Raw genomic sequence first — 19,844 nt, 5'->3', positions numbered from 1 at the left:
GAATGTGAAAGAGTGGCCTGGCCCCCGAGGGAAATAGAAAGGAGATAGAAGGGCTTCAGAGCAGCATAGAGGCTCCAGTTGAGGGAGTTGGTGACCTTGAAATTGTGAGTTTTACCACCAATGATAAATCAAATTATTCCCTCATATTCATTAAACAATGGAGTTCCAATCAGAGTGTGATTAATCCTGGTTATGTTCTTTTTTTCTTGATCACATCTGTCGAACCTCTGGAGATCTCTCGATTTGGGATCTACAGTTCAGAATGTGATTTATATTATCCCTTCCATCCTAAAAACAATGGGCAACAAATGTGAGAAAATGTGTCAAAAAAGCTTATTATCAAAAATGATGACTAGCACCTAAAGGGATAAGAAAAATATGCCTAGCATGTGTGACCAGTACGTCTTATAAGTGGAGGATGCAATATATACTTTGCCTTCTTGTTGTTAAAGCTACATTTGGAAAGGCAAGATGGCAGGTGGTGGGACAGAAAGGAAGGTAGGTCGGATCAGGTTACTGTGATGATTTGGGTTGATTCTCAATGGTGGTGGAGCTATAGTCAGTTTGAGCAATGACTACAGCAGAAATATTTGAATGGATAAAATCTAAAAAATATTGTAGTGGCAGTAATAATGAATTGGGCCACGCACTATATTGAGCCGATTGTAACCATTAGCTTTTTAAATTTTTACACTTCTAGGGGGTAGATGTTATGCTTACATTACAGATGAGAAAATTAAATGTTACTAGTAAGTAGGAGGACCTTGGTTCAAATCCTAGTCTGTCTGATTGCTTAGACTGTAAGTGCTCCACCAAACTACTTGACCTGTTCACCATTTGTCCTCTTTCAGGTTAGTCTCTCCTGTAAACTGATAGCACTCAGAAAAATTTTGCTATACATCAGTGGTCATGAGAGACAGATACTTTATTCTGACTTACTGTGATAGTATGGTAGTTTTTAGATGACCCTGTATATTACTTGTAAGTTTTACATTGAGCCATTATCATTAAAATCTTGGCATCCAACTTACAGCTCTTTATAAGACTCTAGGACCTCTGTGACTAGGAGCATATTTTGGCTCACGCTTTGGGGCTTATTTGACAAATTTTTAGGAGGGTGAATTTTTTTAGTGTCCTGAACTCAGATCATTAACATGTTTATAAGCATGATGGGTCTTAGGTATGTCATCATGACATGTTTGCAGTACCTTGGAAAGACCATGTGTACTTTTGCTGGTTTCCACACCAGATTGCTGCTTTAGAACATCATAGATTTTCTTTTGGCATAACAGCATTGGGCGGTAATGCTTAATACATTTAATTCTTCAGAACAGATATTGTAATGCTCCAGTGCCTATGAACATTTGGTGTTCTCATTATTTAACAGCATTCTATTCTCCCTCTATTTAATAATGCATATGTACTTTGGTATAGTCTCTGTAGGATGTGGAGAAGTGAGAATACCTCACTTTATAGATTATTTTTTATATGGATGAGTAACTTGCCTGCATGTTAAACTTCACAGGGGAGGTAACTATGAATATGCCTTTTATCGTAGCTGTTTTTGCATTCTGTCTAGGATCTGTTTCTTTAGTTTTGACCTTATTGGTATTTAAGTTATCTCTGATAGGGTTCTTCAGACTTCAGATATGTTGGAATTTCAACCTTTGGCAAGTGTGTTTTGTTACTGACTCTGGACTTTTGGATTGGTATGACCAATTGTATAGAAAGCAGCCCAAATTTTATAGTATTCCCTGGGATTCTTCCTTGGTGGACCCATCTCTCAGGAGTCATTGGTACTTCAGTTGTTTTGTTTTTTAAGATTTATTTATTTATTTTAGAGAGAGAGAGAGAGAGAGAGTGAGGGAGGGAGTGTGAGGGGAAGGGGCAGAGGGAGAGGGAGAGAGAATCCTCAAGCAGACTCCCTGCTGCGCTTAGTGTCCTATGTAGGGTTTGATCCCACGAGCATGAGATCATGACCTGAGCTGAAATCAAGAGTCAGAGGCTCAACCAACTGAGCCACCCAGGTGCCCTGGCATTCAGTTTTAATGAGTGCATTTGTACAATAAGAGACACAGTAATTCTTTTCTTTATTTTTCTCCTTCCTCCTTCTTTTCTTTCTTTTCTCCTCTTTCTCCTTCCTTCTCTTTCTTCCCCACCCTCCTCTTCTTCCTCCTCCTCCTCCTTCACCTTCTTCTTCTGACCTATTTCTAACTATTGAGGTTTTTAGTGCCTTTGAAATAGCTTCTTGAATTATTCATGAAAGTTTTCAGAGAGGAGCTCCCCTTGAGACAGAAGTAAGGCCAGGCCTCTGAAGCTAATGATACTTCTTCATTGCTTTCACTAGTTACCTTGTGTAGGTAGTCACAAAATCACCAGTAGAGTCCTAGTTAGACTACAAGAAAAAAGGTTTTATAAGGCTTGAAAAAAGGAAAAAAAAAAAAAAAACCAAAGTAAAATATAGTTTAGGAAAAATACAAGGAGGAATGATTTATAAGTGGATATTTGATAAAAAGTAGCAGGGTGATTTTATTCAGACCACACATTTTAAAGACTGCAAGCATCTCCTGTCTCTTCTGTCCTTTTGATTGCCTCCAAATACAATCATGCCTTTGTGGATTTTTATTCCAGAATGAAAGCTCTATGAGAGCAAGGAGTGTGTCTGTTTTGTTCACTTATATCTCTTCAGTGCCTAGCACAGCACCTAATACTAGTAAGTGCTCAATATATATTTTAAAAACACATGACTAACAGCCAGTGTATAGCCTCCATCTATTGGTTGCTTCACTATGCTGGACACTTTACACGCAGGTTAAAACAATAACCCTCGGAGGTAAATATTATCATCCCAATTTTAACAGAGTTTGAAAACTAAGGCCTAGAGAAGGTAACTGTCTCAAAATATTAATATGTGAGGGCTTCCACCTTCTGCCTTTTCCTTTGCTTTCTTCACTTCTTTCCCTGATCTCACTAAGGAGAAAAAGATAAAAGCCAAGCTCATGAATTCTTGTAGGAAAAACAAAAACAGTGCAGAAGTCTTACCATCTTTAGGGCATTGTGCATAAGGGTGGGGGTGGGAGGAGTCGGGGCATGTCTTTTCTCCCTGTCTGGATCATGCAGGACTGTGCATGGGTAGAGGAGAGGGGAATTAAGAGAGCAAGAGGGTGGGCGTAGGACAAAGTGGACAAGACAGTGAAATTGGTGGGAAGAAGAGAGCTCCTGGGGAGTTTATAAGAGCTTCTGTCACCTAACTATTTGATTCTCTTAAATGTGTGATAAGGCAAGTGTGTCAAGAGTGAACTTGCTGGGGGGACAAGTGCTTCTCTCAACATGACCATGTACCTGGTCTGACTAGAGCCTCCAAGATTTCTAGACATTTCAATCTGCATTGCAGTAGATTGAAAGATGTCTCCATGGCCATAGAAAGTAACTCTGCCACTAACTCTAACAGGACCTGCCTGGGCTCAAGAGGACCCCAGTCTTCTTCTCTCATTAACTTTTCTTAGGCTTATTTATGTCCTATTCTCAAAGGTCTCTGTACTCAAATTAGCAAGCCTCAAATCTGGGTCACTGCCAGTTACCCAAGATTTGATGCCCTCTGGCCAGCTATCTGGGAAAGGCACTCACAAGTTGCTATACTAGTCTCAAAGCTTCAGATTTTACAGGGGCCATTCACCTGTTCAACTTGTTGAAGGAATAAATTCCTATGTTATTTTATCTTTATTATCTGAATCTTGTATTCGTTCTCTCTTGTACACTGTTTCATGGTGTGTGGCCGAAAATCTGCAGCCTGGTTACAGGGACTGCTACTTCCTCTCCAGGGACCTCGCGGCCAACCTCTGCCAACATCTCCTCTTTCCGCTCATTTTTCAGGACTGTTTTTAGTTCCACTCCCTTTTATGGCCTCATCTTCCTTTCCTCTGCATCCTCCAATATTAGAAACCTGTCTTTGCCTTCTTTTAAGAGAGCACTTACCCACCCAGGCTTCTTTGTTTCCTCCTTTCGTCTCTTTCCCAAGGCACCTCTGCTTTGAAGAGGCTGCTAAAAAGGAGTAGATTATTTCATCTTTTATGATCAGCAAAAGAAAAAGTAGGAGGCTTCATAAGGAAAATTGGCAAGATCTAAAGTTATTTGCATTTCATAGGAATCAAAAGTTTTCTAAGTTTTTTTTTTTTTTTTAAGAACTTTCAAATATACCACAGAAATTTGATCTGAACGTTGAAACACCTGCTGCAAACTTGGGGGCTTTGAATTTAGCAGCTTTAGTTTGGGACCAAGAAATTCTCTGAATTAGAGAGTCTTTTGCTACTAGTTGGCTTGCTGCAGCATTTCATCCCTCGTTATGCTTCTCTTTCTTTTCAGAATATAGTCACGCCAAAGAGCTCGTCTGTGTGCCCGTAGATGTGACGGATACTTTGAGATGTTTTAGAGAGACCCTGGAAAAATCCAAATATCATAACAGATCAATCCGACACAGCAGAAAATTGCTTTCATTATTCCTTGCCCAGACACAAGGTAAAATCCTTGCTCTGTATCCCTTGCTCTTTATTTATGGGGGGACACTACCCTGTGGATCTACCATATTCTGCCATAGGTCCCTTCTTTCCCCACTGACATGCCCACTCCCTCCTGCCCTTCACTTTCTTCTTCTTGTCTAGTGGATCACGTCTTCTCTCTCACACACGTCATTCCAACCAAAGACTGTGTCATTCATCTGCTTTGATGCTTTCTGTGAAATGAGCATACTCCCTTGAGTAGATACAAAAACAGTATTTGTTAATTTTTTGGTTCTGTACATCTACGTTCTTACCTATCTCTTTGCAAGTATGGTGCTATAGTCTTTTTAAAAATTTTTTCTCAAGTAGATGACTTGATTCATACTGACTAAACTAGAACCTATTACCAAAACCCCAGTTCATCAGTGTCAAGGAAACAGATGCATTTTAATTTAAGCATCAACAAGATTTCTTATTAATGTCATAGATTTTGGTCTTAGAGATTTCTTTTAGGTGAAAACAAGATATGCACTATCATTGGTTACATCACATTTATTTGTTTTCTTCCTTCACAACATTTACTGATTTGTGAACTCAATCAAAGCAGGGCTCTGAGTGGTTAAGTGATAACCCCAGAGAGGAAGAATATACTCAAATTTAGGTGGGGAAAAATCTTGAGTTATGTATGTTTGGGTTATTAAAAATTTGTTTAAAATCCTAATATATGTTTATGATCCTTTCTATTCAAATTTATTGGAATAATAAAAATAAGCTTAAAGAATAAACTTAAATTAAGAAACTTAAAATATTTTAAAGTTATGAAAAATAGATTTAAATGTAAACCTAAGATGCTACTACTCACTGAACTGATCTTTCAGAAATTTGAACAAATCTTGTTTTTCACAATCACTGACAGAAGTTTTATTTATGTATGTATATATGTATGTATGTATTTGCTGTTGTTGCTGCCCCTACTCACCCCAAAAAAGCTCTTGGTATGCCTTGTACCCACAGATTTTGTTGTATTGTCTATAGACTCATATTAAATTAGCTCTCTATATTATGTTTAAACTTCTTTCAGTTATGGCATATATTAATAATGGGTAAGGGCATGAATAAAAAAAGTAAATATAATTCCTAAGAATGGATTATACTGGTTCACCCTGAATCTCACCTGGTATTAAAATATTCTCAGCAGTTTATCCCCAGTCCTTGGGCTGCAGACTTCAAACTCCACATTAGCTTCTCTTCCTCTGCAGCTTTTGACTACTTCCCGTAGAATAGTTTTCCTTTTTTTCTTGTGTGTTCTCTGATCTTATAAAGAGACCGATTCTTTCCCACTTTCCCCCCTTAGGTCAGAACTAACTATGTGTTGCTTCTATCCCAGAGGTCTCTGCCCCAGAGGCAGACTAACATCTGACTGTTGGAAGCCCTTAAAAAAAGGCAAACCCAAACCATGTAACTTCCAGCAATCCTCACGAGAAGCAAGGCATTATCTCAACATTAGTTTCTGGCACACTGCCCCTCTGAAGTGTTCTTTATGAAATAATGGGTATAGAGCCCATCCATACATACCTGAGCTCCTCAGAAATGATGTTAGATACTAAATTTAAGGAAACAATGTCCCTCAAACTGCAAAGAAATGTCAGCTATACACAGAGTTGTTCTTTTTTCTCCTCACGCATTTCTTCTACCTTTCCCCTCCTCATCACCTCCCCTTCTATCTCCTTTTTAAATATCTTTTTTGGGGTGCCTGGGTGGCTAAACTCAGGCGGTTAAGCATCCAACTGTTGATTTTGGTTCAGGTCATGATCTCAGGGTTGAGAGAGAGAACCTGCATGAGGCTCCACATTGGTTGCAGAGCCTGCTCAAGATTCTCTCTCTCCCTCTGCCCCCCCACCCCTCCTCCACTTGTTCTCGTGCGCTCTCTCTCTCTAAAAAAAGTAAATAAATAAATAAATTTCTTTTTTTTCCCATGAATTTAGGAGATAAAGGAGGAATAAACAATTCGAAATTTAGTACTGGAAAGGTGGAATTTTGCCTGGGGACAGAAGAGATGCATATGCCAACACCCCCCAGTCTCTCTCAGGAACACTTCAGAGTTTTCAGTTCAGTGGAGAAAAGTAAACTTCCCTATTCGCAACTGGGACTCGTAATTTCCTCTTATTATGAAACTATTGGTAAGATTCATTCATTATATATTCATTTTCAGGAGGATCTCGCACATTAATGTTGAGATTGCCTTTGGGCCGGAAATGGCACCTTAAAAAGCCAGATGAAATAGCTTGAACATAGAATCTTATAGGCAGTGCCAGGGCAGGGTTGGGACAAGATTCTTCCAGCCTCTCCCATTCTCCACTCTCCCAGCCTGGGCTGTCAGCATGGTGAGGTTCTAGGCCCGTCTTCTGCTCATCCTCCTTTGAATGAATCTGTGAACCACTTGTTGGAATGTGGCCACGGCTGTGTTCTTTTGCTCTGCCCTAGCTGATCCCACTTTTCTTGTCTTTTTTGAGTTGGCTTTTCTACAAATTCAGCAGTATATACTCAATCCATGTTGTAGACCCAACATCCCCCTTTTTTATAACGGACATTTAATAATTCCCCCCTTTACTCCCTGAAATAAAATGTATATTTAATACAGTCTCTCTATACATGTTATTTAATACAATAAATATGAAGCTCTAAATATAAAATTAAGGATAAATAATATTTTTTATAATAAAACAATCTATTTGTGGTTGTGGCATTTAACTGCTCAAGCACTAGAAAGTCTAGTGAAGCAATCAGATGCTCATATCCTGTGTGTCGAATCACCATGAACATTATGGCTACAAATGCAGATGGAAACAGCTTTAATGCATTGGTGACGCAAGTACTATCAGCACTGTTAATTTTAGTGACAATGTTTTTCTAAAATGGCAAATAAATCTAGGTGCAGTACAGAGTAAAGGACTATAGTGAGTGTTTGCTTTTCTGGAAAATTCAGAGAATTTTGAAAACATGCAAAAATGTCCTTCATGTAAAATGAAATTAGAGGTTAGATTCAGACAATTATAAACAGGTTTCTCACCTTTTTCTTCACTGTGGGAGAAGCTTCTGTGTGTTACAGGCTGTCCAGTGTCTCTGGTCTTCACCGACAAAATGCCAGAGGATGCCCCATTGTGACAACTAACAAAACCCTCCTCAGATTTCTAAAATACCCTGTAGGAGTCAGGAGTGCCCTCATTAAAAACCACTGCCTTGTTGGTTAGGTTTTGTTTGGTTTGTTTTTGCTAGACATCTCTGAATTTATGCATTTATCAGAACCCCCCCTCCCTGCAAAATTCAGATGCTATTAAAGATGTGCTTTTTTTGCATTTGGTAAAGGAGAAATCTGATAAGCTGTGATCTTGCCCCCTCCCTGCTTAAAAACAAACGCTTCGAGGCTTCCCATCTGCTATGGAATAATGTCCACATTTCTCCACCAGGCATTCAGACACCTCCATAATCCTATCACTCTCTCCTTCACACTCCCAAGAAAACCACAGGCCAGCCACCCACATCATGTCCATATATACCCCACCCTTTCTCCCTAGCACGCCTCTTCTGAATTTCTCTTCGACACCACCTCCCCCTGCCTGACTCTTATTCCGCTCTCTCCATGTTTCCTATCGCTTAGATCCAACCTCTTCCTCCGCTATGTTCAGGTAGAATGCCATTTGCTCTCTTTCTGTATATGTATCAGGAGACCTGCGAAGGCAGTGTTAGCTTGCAGTTTGCTTATCTACACAGTTGAGGAATGACGCAGTTTAAATATCCTTGAGAATATGAGGAAGATATTTTCTAGGGACTGACATTTCTTCTTCTACTTGATTAAAATACAGATGTTCTCCAAGTCAGCCATCAAAGAAGTCTTAAAGTTCAGGCATTGCATGAACTCGGAAGCCTTCTCGTCTTTGCCGAAAAGAAAAGGTAGATTTTTTAGGAGTCAGTGGAACAAGGGAAAACTTTTTTTGTTGTTTGTTGGAAAGCATTTTTAAGTATTATGAAAAAAAAAATGTTCTTCATAAATTTTAGTTCTTCGATAATATTCCATTGCTACATTTTATTCACCAAAGGCTACCTGAGCGGAACAGTTATGAGCAGTAAATGGTATAGCTTCATTCTCTAACATTTTAATTAAAATGCTTCTTCAATGCATTTGCTTCCTCTTTTGGAAGATGGATTGAATAATATAGATCTTGAAAAACATGCTGCTTGATGCTCTGTTTCTCTTTTAGGGCTGCTTTTAGATGTTGGTGTCAAGCTCTTGATGACATATTCAAAAAAGAAGATGTGCTGTATACGTGGAAAGAGTTTGGTACCTCACTCACCAATGCCACCAACAGCTCACCTCCAGGTTCCAAAGATTATAGTGAGGAGTTTCTGTCAAAAGTTGGCATTTGGGGATGTTTGCAAGGAGCGGTCATAGCAGCCAAGATAGCACAGTGAGTGTGGCAATGTAGTGAGCTTCCCTTTGTGCGGTACCCACTGTGCCATGTAGGGCGCCATGCCTGAGACACACGGGATTCTTGGACAGCTATGTCCATATTGTACAAAACTATACAGTTTACATATTTGTGATGTTTGTTGTCTATGGCCGTCTCCTCTCCCTCCTCTCTCTATCTATGGCCCTCATCCCCACCCCCGGAATGTGGGCCTCATACAGGCACAGATCTTGGCTTGTTCACCAGTGTGTCCCGAGTGTCTGGCGTGGAGTTGGCATTTAATTACTGCTTGTGGAATGAACGAGTGAGTGAGTGAAGGGTTGGTATGGGATCAAGAATAACGGTGTGAAGGCGGGCCAACCTGGGCCCAATTCAAGGATCTCCTACTAACTCTGGGACCCTTGGCTCACTGCTCATTCTCTCTGAGCCTCATTGTTCTCATCTGTAAACTGTGGTGGCGAGAATTACATGACATACTTTATTAGTTTGCTACGGTTGCCATAACAAATGATTTGTTTGTAGGGAATTTATTGTCTCACAGTTCTGGAGGCTTGAATTCTTAGATCAGGATGTTGGCAGGTTTGGTTTCTACAGAGCAGAGGCCTCTCTGCTTGTAGATGGCTGTCTTCTTGCTGGTCTTCCCTCCGTGCATGTCTGTGTCCTAATCTCCTCTTCTTACAAGGACATATTGAATTAGGGCCCACCTTAGTAACCTCATTATAATCTAATTACCTCTTTAAAGGCCCTATCTTAGTCACATTCTGAGGTTATTGGGGGTTAGGACTCCAATGTATGAATTGGGGGGGCATAATTTAGGTCATAACGTATACCGACTAGTTTCCTGTTCTGTAATAAATCACCACAAAATTTGTGGCTTAAAACAACACAGGTTTATTATGTTACAGTTTTGGGGGTCAGAAGTCCTAAAATCAGTGCCTTGGCAGGGTTGTGCTGTCCTCTGAAGGCTCTAGGGAAGAATCTTTTTCCTGGTGTTTTCCAGCTTCTGGAGGCCTCCTACACTCCTCAGCTCATGGTTCCGTGCTCTGTCTTTGGAATCGACAGCCTATTATCTTCCTCTTTCACTCTCCTCTGCTTCTGTGTTCATCTCTCCTTCTCTTACTGACTCGCCTGCCTTTCTCTCAGACCATTGTGATTACATTGAACCTAACCTTAATTTTAATCACATCTGCAGTCCTTTTTTTGCCATGTAAAGCAACATATTCATAGGTTTGGGGTATTAGGATATGGGTATCTTTGGCAGGGGTTTGGGAGCATTATTCAGCCTACCACACATAATATATGTGAAAGTCTGTCACAGTGTCTTTTTTTCTTTTCTTTTTAAAAATTTATTGTTTTTTAAACTTTTTATATTAAAAATTTTTTTTAAATTTAAATTCAATTAATTAACATATAATGTATTATTAGTTTCAGATGTAGAGGTCAGTGATTCATCAGTCTTATATAATACCCAGTGCTCATTACATCACGTGCCTTCCTTAATGTCCATCAACCAGTTACGTCATCACCCCCCTCCCCTCCAGCAACCCTCAGTTTGTTTCCTAAGATTAAGAATCACTTATGGTTTGTTTCCCTCTCTGATTTTGTCTTGTTTTGTTTTTCCTCTCTTCCCCTATGATCCTCTGTTCTGTTTCTTAAATTTCACATATGAGTGAGATCATATGATAATTGCCTTTCTTTGATTGACTTATTTCGCTTAGCATAATACCCTCTAGTTCCATCCACATCATTGCAAACGGCAAGATTTCATTTTTTTGTTGGCTGAGTAGTATTCCAGTGTGTGTGTGTGTGTGTGTGTGTGTGTGTGTGGTGTGTGTGTATACCACTCTTCTTTATCCATTCATCTGCTCATCAACATCTCAGCTCTTTCCATACTTTGGCTATTATGGACATTGCTGCTATAAACACTGGGGTGCAGGTGTCCCTTTGGATCACTACATTTATATCTTTGGAGTAAATACCTAGTAGTGCAATTGCTGGGTCAGAGGGTAGCTCTATTTTTAACTTTTTGAGGAACTTCCATACTGTTTTCGAGAGTGGCTCTACCAGCTTGCATTTCCACCAACAGTATAAGAGGGTTCCCCTTTCTCCACGTCTTTGCCAACATCTGTCATTTCCTGACTTGTTAATTTTAGCCATTCTGATCAGTGTAAGGTGGTATCTCATTGTGGTTTTGATTTGTATTTCCCTGATGCCAAGTGAAGTGTGGAGCATTTTTTCATGTGTCTGTTGGCTATTTGGATGTCTTCTTTGGAGAAATATCTGTTCATGTCTTCTGCCCATTTCTCGATTGGATTATTTGTTCTTTGGGTATTGAGTTTGATAAGTTCTTTATAAATTTTGGATAAGAGCCCTTTATCTGATGAGACATTTGCCAGTATCTTCTCCCATTCCCTCGGTTGTCTTTTGGTTTAGTCGACTGTTTCCTTTGCTGTGCAGAAGCTTTTTATCTTGATGAAATCCCAAAAGTTCATTATTGCCTTTGTTTCCCTTGCCTTTGGAAATGTGTCTAGCAAGAGGTTCCTGTGGCTGAGGTCACAGAGGTTGCTGCCTGTGTTTTCCTCTACGATTTTGATGGATTCTTGTTACACATTTAGGTCTTTCATCCATTTTGAGTCTATTTTTGTGTATGGTGTGAGAAAATGGTCCATTTTCATTCTTTTGCATGTGGCTGTCCAATTTTCCCAATGCCATTTGTTGAAGAGTCTGTCTTTTTTCCACTGGATATTCTTTCCTGTTTTGTCGAAGATTAGTTGATCAGAGTTGAAAGTCCATTCCTGGGTTCTCTATTCTGTTCCATTGATCTATGTGTCTGTCCTAAGAGGGAAGTATATAGCAATACAAGCCTTTCTCAAGAAACAAGAAGGTCTCAAATACACAACCTAACCTTACACCTAAGGGAGCTGGAGAACAAACAGCAAATAAAGCCTAAACCCAACAGTAGAAGAGAAATAATAAAGATTAGAGCAGAAATCAATGAAATAGTAGCCAAAAGAACATTAAAACAGATCAACGAAACTAGGAGTTGGTTCTTTGAAAGAATTGATAAGATTGATAAACCCCTGTCCAGACTTATCAAAAAGAAAAGAGAAAGGACCCAAATAAATAAAATCATGAATGAAAGAGGAGAGATCACAACCAACACTGAAGAAATACAAACAATTATAAGAACATATTATGAGCAACTATATGCCAACAAATTAGGCAATCTGGAAGAAATGGATGCATCCCTAGAAACATATAAACTACCAAAACTGAAACAGGAAGCAGTAGAAAACCTGAACAGATCTATAACCAGCAAGGAAATTGAAGCAGTAATCAAAAATCTCCCAACAAACAAGAGTCCAGGGCCAGATGCTTCCCAGGGGAATTCTACCAAGCAATGAAAGAAGAACTAATACCTATTCTTCTGAAGCAGTTTCAAAAAATAGAAATAGAAGGAGAACTTCTAGCTTATTCTATGAGGCCAGCATTACCTTGATTCCAAAACCAGGCAAAGAGACACCAAAAAGGAGGGTTACAGACCAATATCCCTCATGACCATGGATGCCAAAATTCTCACCAAGATACTAGCCAATAGAATCCAACAATACATTAAAAGGATTATTCACCATGACCAAGTGGGATTTATTCCTGGGCTGCAAGGGTGTTTCAACATCTGTAGATCAATCAATGTGATATACTACATTAATAAAAGAAAGGACAAGAGCCATATGATCCTCTCAATTAATGCAGAAAAAGCATTTGACAAAATTCAGCATCCTTTCTTGATTAAAACTCTTCACATTGTAGGGATAGAGGGAACATACCTCAATATCATAAAAGCCATATACGAAAAGCCCACAGCAAATATCATTCTCAATGGGGAAAACTGAGAGCTTTTCCCCTAAGGTCAGGAACACAACAGGGATGTCTGCTCTCACCACTGTTGTTCAACACAGTACTAATAGTCCTAGCCTCAGCAATCAGACAACAAAAATAAATAAAAGGCATTCAAATTGGCAATGAAGAAGTCAAACTCTCTCTTCACAGATGACATACTTTATGTGGAAAACTGAAAAGACTCCATCCCCAAATTAGTAGAACTCATACAGCAATTCAGCAAAGTGGCAGAATATAAAAATCAATGTACAGAAATCAGTTGCATTTCTATACACTAACAATGAGACAGAAAGAGAAATTAAGAAGTCAATCCCATTTACAATTGGTCCAAAAACATAAGATACCTAGGAATAAACCTAACCAAAGAGGTATAAAATCTGCACTCGGAGAACTATAGAACACTCATGAGAGAAATTGAGGAAGACACAAAGAAATAGAAAGAACATTCCGTGCTGATGAATTGGAAAAACAAATATTGTTAAAATGTCTATGCTATCTAGAGCAATCTATATATTCAATGCAATCGCTATCAAAATATCATCAACTTTTTTTCACAGAGTTGAAACAAATGATCCTAAAATTTGTATGGAACCAGAAAAGACCCCAAATAGCCAAAAGAATGTTGAAAAAGAAAACCAAAACTGGTGGCATCACCATTCTGGACTTCAAGTTCTATTACAAAGCTGTCATCAGCAAGACATAGGGTACTGGCACAAAAACAATACATAGATCAATGTCACAGTGTCTTATACATAGTTAGCACCGACAGATAGCTTAAAGACTTGACTAATGTGAGAAATTTAAAAAGTGTGGAAGGAGTAGAGGTATAGTTTTCTTTCACCTTTCCATTAGTTTATCTATAGGGTGTGGTGGGCAAAAATATGCATGGTATCTTGATCTATAGAGAAAATTTAGATTTTTCTATATATGGAAAAAATTCTAGAAGGAAATTAGCCAAAATGTTACTAGTAATCATGTTTAGGTGGTAGTCTTTTTTTTTTAATAATAATTTTTTATTATGTTACGTTAGTCACCATGCACATGCAGTACATCATTAGTTTTTGATGTAATGCTCCATGATTCATTATTTGAGTGTAACACCCAGTGCACCATGCAATACGTGCCCTTCTTAATACCCATCACCAGCCTATCCCATGAGAGACTAGGTGCTAGTCTTAATAGTGATATTTCATTTTGTTTTTTCTGTTTTTTCTGTGTTCTAGATCTTATATAAGTGTGTAACACTTTTAGAATCACAAAGTCTATTTTAATTTTGGAAAATCTATGAGTATTGGAGATGTATTTATATAACATTATTATTGGAAAATTGTCCATGAATCCATTTCTTTTTGTTGTACTTATTTAGATTTATTATGATCTCAGAGGTTGACAAGAGAACCAACTGTTGCATTTTGTCTGCATTACTCTTTCAGGTAACACTTTATGTATATCTTCTTTTTTTTTTTTTTTTAAGATTTTATTTATTTATTCGACAGAGATAGAGACAGCCAGCGAGAGAGGGAACACAAGCAGGGGGAGTGGGAGAGAAAGAAGCAGGCTCATAGCAGAAGAGCCTGATGTGGGGCTCGATCCCATAACGCCAGGATCACGCCCTGAGCCGAAGGCAGACGCTTAACCGCTGTGCCACCCAGGCGCCCCTATGTACATCTTCTGACAGTAGTCACCATTCAGTCAGAAAAAAAAAAGTGTGGTGGTTTATCATAGTCAAAAAACTCACAGGTAGGAAAAGAGCACAGACTTTGATGAGATATCATGAGTCCATCTTTCCTTCACTAGCTGAAGGTAGCATTTTCCCCTTGATTATTCAGCAGACTCTCTTTCTTCTTTAGACTCTGGAAGGAGTTTTGCAGATAAGGAAACTGAGTCTCTCATCATTAGTAAGACTGTGTTGCTAATGAGCTGCGAAGCCAGTCTGTTTGACTCCACATGGTGGCCTTCGATTACCTTATCTCTAAATAAAGTTTTGCTCGATTGCACAATGTGAAGTACACCATATAATGAAAGCAAGAAATAAGCTTAAGACTACAGAAGTAGAGTGTTGGCAGCTCTTAGAATTTTGGTTTAACTTCACTGAAGAAGAAAAGAGCTTTTATCTGAAATACAAGACATTTTGAGATACAGGGATGTAGCCAGGGGCCTTTGCAACCTACTAAAGGTTCTGTTTACCTTAAAGGGTGGACACCCGTGTTCTCTGTATCAGAGGTGTCTGAAAGCTTATGAAATCTGGATAGATAAGCTCTCTGGAAAGCCTTTTCTGGATGAAGGCCAGACTTTTCACTTTTCTTATGTTCCATGCACATCTTGCCTGTGCTTTAAAGAGAGGAGATAGAAGAGGCAAGAGTGCAAAGGGAATGATAATCTGATACTGACTCCTTATATTGCATACTTTACTGTCTGATACTGCTTGTTCTTGAAGATAATGCTGTTAATGTTTTAGAAAATAAGCAATTTTAAAAAAACTAAATTTTTGCGGGGTGCCTGGGTGGCGCAGTCGTTAAGCGTCTGCCTTCAGCTCAGGGTATGATCCCGGAGTCCTGGGATCGAGCCCCACATCAGGCTCCTCTGCTAGGAGCCTGCTTCTTCCTCTCCCACTCCCCCTGCTTGTGTTCCCTCTCTCGCTGGCTGTCTCTATCTCTGTCAAATAAATAAATAAAATCCTAAAAAAAAAAACTAAATTTTTGCTTACTTTGGGCATAATGTTTTAGTAATACTGCACCTTAAATAAAACCTGGTAGGATTTATTTTAAAAGCTTAATTTTTTTAATGATTTTAAAGCAGATTTGTAAAATTAAAAATTTGAACAACTGCATAGTATTTTAGAGTAGGTACCTTATAACTTTAATGAGCAATCTGATTAAAATTCTTTTCTGATATATACATTAAAATAATTTTGTAATGCATGTCATTAGTTAATGTTAATTATTTAGGATAAGATCAGAAACACTCCTAAATGTAAAATTTGATTTTGTGTATCAATCTTATTTCCCAACATCGAATACGATGTTGGTCATATAAATTACCTAAGAAATATTGGCAAAATTAAACAACTCATCTTTTTACTTAATTCAATTAAAAATTCAGAATTAACTCTGCTTGATTTAGACTTCTGAAATCATTTGTTATCTCCTCTACTTATAGGTTGGTATAGTGGGAAGAGCATAGATTTTTTTTTTTATTTAAATAGATGTGACTTTGAATCTTCTTTCTGCCACCATTAGCTGTGTGACCTCATATAAGTTAATTGTTTAAGCCTCAATTATATTATTTGTAAGGTAATAATCCTTCCCTCTAGGGGTAGGTTAAATGAGGATTAAATGAGGTAGTGTTTATAAAGAATTTACCAATAGTGTCCAACACAAAATTAACCCCAACAAATGATAATATAATGATAATTTCTTCTGCAGATAGTAAGTATACAACTACCATGGATTTTAAAAGGCCCATATTGAGTGATAGAAGCATTTGGAACTATAATGATAATATTAATGATAAGTACCATTTATTACAAGGTACAATGTGCTAGGCATATGCTAAGCACTTTAGGAAGTAATATGTATACTTATCGTTTTGTTTTGGTGTTGCAAATGCAACTTATAGCTCTTCATTTCATCTGTTTTCATTTTCAGGGTTTGCTTAGAACCACACTTCCACACCCCAAAGCTGAACATTGCTATGCTCAGTATGAAATCACTCAGCTTCTCCCAGGCATCGAGCTCTTCTCAGACAGATACAGGGCTGACATTTGCTCTGTAGTTGCAAGTCTGTATTATGTTATACGTGAACTGCACTATGCTAAGCAAAATCTAACAGTAAGTCATTTGTAAAATAAACAAATCTTAATTCGCTGTGGTATTTTTGCCTTATACCTTAAACCTTTCAAATTTTGCTAATGTTCTCTTGGCTGGTCTTGTTTAACTCTTAAACGCTAGATTCAGGATTCTTACCTATACTGCAAAATAAAATATATTAATTAATATTCCTTCTTTGACATCATTATTTGCACTGCATTTTGGATGCAAAGTCAATGTCTGTTTGATTTTGTTCTCTTTTTGCTCTATTACTTTATCTTTTTTCTTCCTTCTTAAGACAGTTGGAGAAATTGAATATTTCACTGGTCTCAAAGAGAGGAATCTAGTACACATGTAACTCACTGCATTAAGTCATGCAGGTCATATCAGTACCCAAACTATGAGAGTATTTCTTTGTTGAGATAAATTGATCTTTGTGTCTCTTGTCTTCTCCCTGTGAACAACAGATTCAAACTGTGAAATAAAAGACAAATACTTCTTAATATCCAAAGATATTCAAAACCTCATACAATTCTCTTCCTTTGGGGAAATAAATCGCAGTATATATCATAAATTTGAAGTTGGTTACATTTAAAAAATAAATCAGTATGTTCTACCTATTGGTCATTTTATATTTTTCTCCTTTATTTTGTTTTTCCTCTTTTCTTCCTATATGCTATTTCCTCTACATTTGTGTCTCTCCCCCACCATGTTTGCTTCTTAATACCTATTCTTTCTTTTTTTGGTTCTTTCCTTTTCTTCCATAATTTTCATACCTACTTTCTTTTTCCCCCTCGCATATTGTTTTCTATTCTCTTGTTCTAATTCATTCTCTCTCCTTATATTGAAAAGATTTATTGTCCCCTGATATGAGTTGTTAAATTATAAAGCCATGTGTTAAAGTGAAGAGATTGATAAATGCTTTTAACACTTGGCGTATTTGGCAAGAAATTTTTTTATTAGAAAAAGATAACAAAATGGTGCTCCTCTCATTGTTAAGGGGATTCATTTCTGGATTTAGAAAATAGTTCTATCCCCTGGGTAACCTTTAGCTGCCTAGTCATATTCATATATAATACATATCACTGTATTGGAAAAGAAATGAGACTTTTTTTCTCTGAAGCTTAAGAAATTGAGAACATTTTTCTGAATAATTGAGCAATTGGCAGCAATAAAGTGGTATGTTTTTATTTCTCACTAAAGAAAAGAAACAATCTCAAAGGTAATAGCCAACTCTTATTGCTTTGTGCTGCATTAATTGTAGAAAAAGATATTGTGTTATGTTTGTAATGCATAATTGTATAAAAATGTATTATGTTTGAAATCATTTAAGACCAGTTCTAAACCATTTAAAAAGCTGTTGCTGTTAGCAGCTGCCAGTTGACTGACAATTAGAGGTTCCTTAACTGAACTTGCAAGATGTAAACAGTTTCTATTTTGTGTTACACTACCCTCCAGAAGAAGCCCAGTGGGTAAGGAGACTGCTGTCACATACAGAACTTGCTAGGAGACCCATTGCTGTGGGATCACGGGAAATAGTTTGCTAAATAATGGGGATCCCAATACTCCTCCGTGCTCTATCTCCCTTTAACAGGGAAAGGCCCAATTGTAGGAACCAAGCTTGGTTTTCAGTTGAGATCAGAAGCTGTTCAGAAGTCTAGGCAAACACCTATCCCCTCAACACCTGACTCTGGCTGGATAGTGGTTGGATCAACCAAAATATGGGTAGTTGAAGCCTTCACCCATATCCATGAGATGTCAAGAGGAGTTGAACTTTGGGGTTAATTCTAGGAAAATAAAAATATTATATGAAGAGTAAGCTTGGGTAATCAATAGAATATATGCTCTGTGAAAGCAAGGACTTGTTAGATTTTGTTGTCATTTAACAGTGCCTGACACATAATGGGCATGTTATAAATATTCTTCTGCTGATAGAGATATTCCAGACAAATAGCAGCTGCCATGAGTGAGTAGGTGACATGGATGGGAGTTCCTTTGCTTTAGATTTCGCAGTTATTTGGTAGCTCATTTGCTAGAATGTTTCTACAGGCCTCAGTGATTCATACATATATGTTAAATTAATTCTTTTCAAGGAAGATGATTGGATTTTCACTTTTGCATGCTTAAAGAGATTTGAAACAGGTTTTGGGTACCAGGTGGCATCTTTAAGTCTCCCTGATAGCACTTTTACGTTCTCATAAAATTATTATTTTTTTTCAAAGGCACTGCTTTTAATTTAACCCTTTTTTTTCTCGATAGACCTAACCAAGCATGTTACTTATTTATTTATTTATTTTTAAATAATATTTTTTTTATTATATTATGTTAGTCACCACACAGTACATGAAGTGTCTGCTGGGCAGATCATCTCACTTCGCCTCGTAGCATGGCAGAATCAATTGCTGTTCTATGTAACATCTCCCATGTTAATATTTGGCTACATTTTATTATTAAGTTATTCATTTGATAAACATGCTTTAAATGAAAAAAAGTGTTTTTACCATTGGTAGGTTCTGCCTCTCCTTGCATTGTACCAATATTTTGTTTCTGGAATTTGCCAAGATCTGGTCAGAAATCTAGAAGCAAGGATCCTCAAGGTATGTGACAAACTTTTAAGATGTTTGATATTCTTGAACTGTAAAGATACTGTCGTAAGTTAATTCGGTTCTAATACCCATAATAATAAGCTGATAATAATATGGTATTTTGCTGATGTTTTAAAAAAATGCCCGTTATTATAATAAAGTATGAGAGAGAGCTTGTTTGAATTGTTAGCTCGTTTTATGCTTGGGCCACAGTAAAGTGAGGAACAGCTACATGTAGGAACAAGGCTCGCCCAACATCAGTCAGCCTGGAAATCACTGCTTCTGGAATATTGGTTTCCTGGTGGAAACTAACGAGTCTGTTTCCTGAAGTTTCTGTGAACTTTTTGCTAAGAATCTTTATGTATATCATTATATGTGAGAAGTTTTCATTGTACAGGCAATTGCAGTGACAAAACACACAGGTGCTAGGTTATAACTAATTCTGTAACCTAGAAGTCAGGTGGGGCTCTCTGCCTTTAAGATCCATGTGCAGGTGGCTTGAACCCCATGTGGGGTAGGAACCTCGAGCACCTCAGTTTCTCTGCCCTTTTCCTTGTTAGCAGTGGTCACAGTCACTCACTTCTGTTG

The 19,844-nt window shown here is 37.9% G+C and overlaps 1 protein-coding gene across 1 annotated transcript in view; it reads left to right on the top strand.

The window, feature by feature from the left end:
* CFAP54 (cilia and flagella associated protein 54) overlaps positions 1-19,844 on the top strand; it is a 287,356-nt gene that overhangs the window by 159,969 nt on the left and 107,543 nt on the right. The window contains exons 40-46 of the mRNA XM_045779838.2: positions 4,363-4,515; positions 6,482-6,676; positions 8,360-8,447; positions 8,756-8,962; positions 14,229-14,295; positions 16,510-16,692; positions 19,182-19,268. Of these exons, the coding sequence (XP_045635794.2) occupies positions 4,363-4,515; positions 6,482-6,676; positions 8,360-8,447; positions 8,756-8,962; positions 14,229-14,295; positions 16,510-16,692; positions 19,182-19,268 (980 nt within the window). The remainder of the gene's footprint in view (positions 1-4,362; positions 4,516-6,481; positions 6,677-8,359; positions 8,448-8,755; positions 8,963-14,228; positions 14,296-16,509; positions 16,693-19,181; positions 19,269-19,844) is intronic.

This window comes from Ursus americanus, chromosome 17 (genome assembly GCF_024610735.1).
Source record: "Ursus americanus isolate L20-20 chromosome 17, mUrsAme1.1.p, whole genome shotgun sequence".
NCBI lineage: Eukaryota > Metazoa > Chordata > Mammalia > Carnivora > Ursidae > Ursus > Ursus americanus.
The sequence above is the reverse complement of the archived record's forward strand: the minus strand, read 5'-3'. Positions and strand labels throughout refer to the sequence as shown.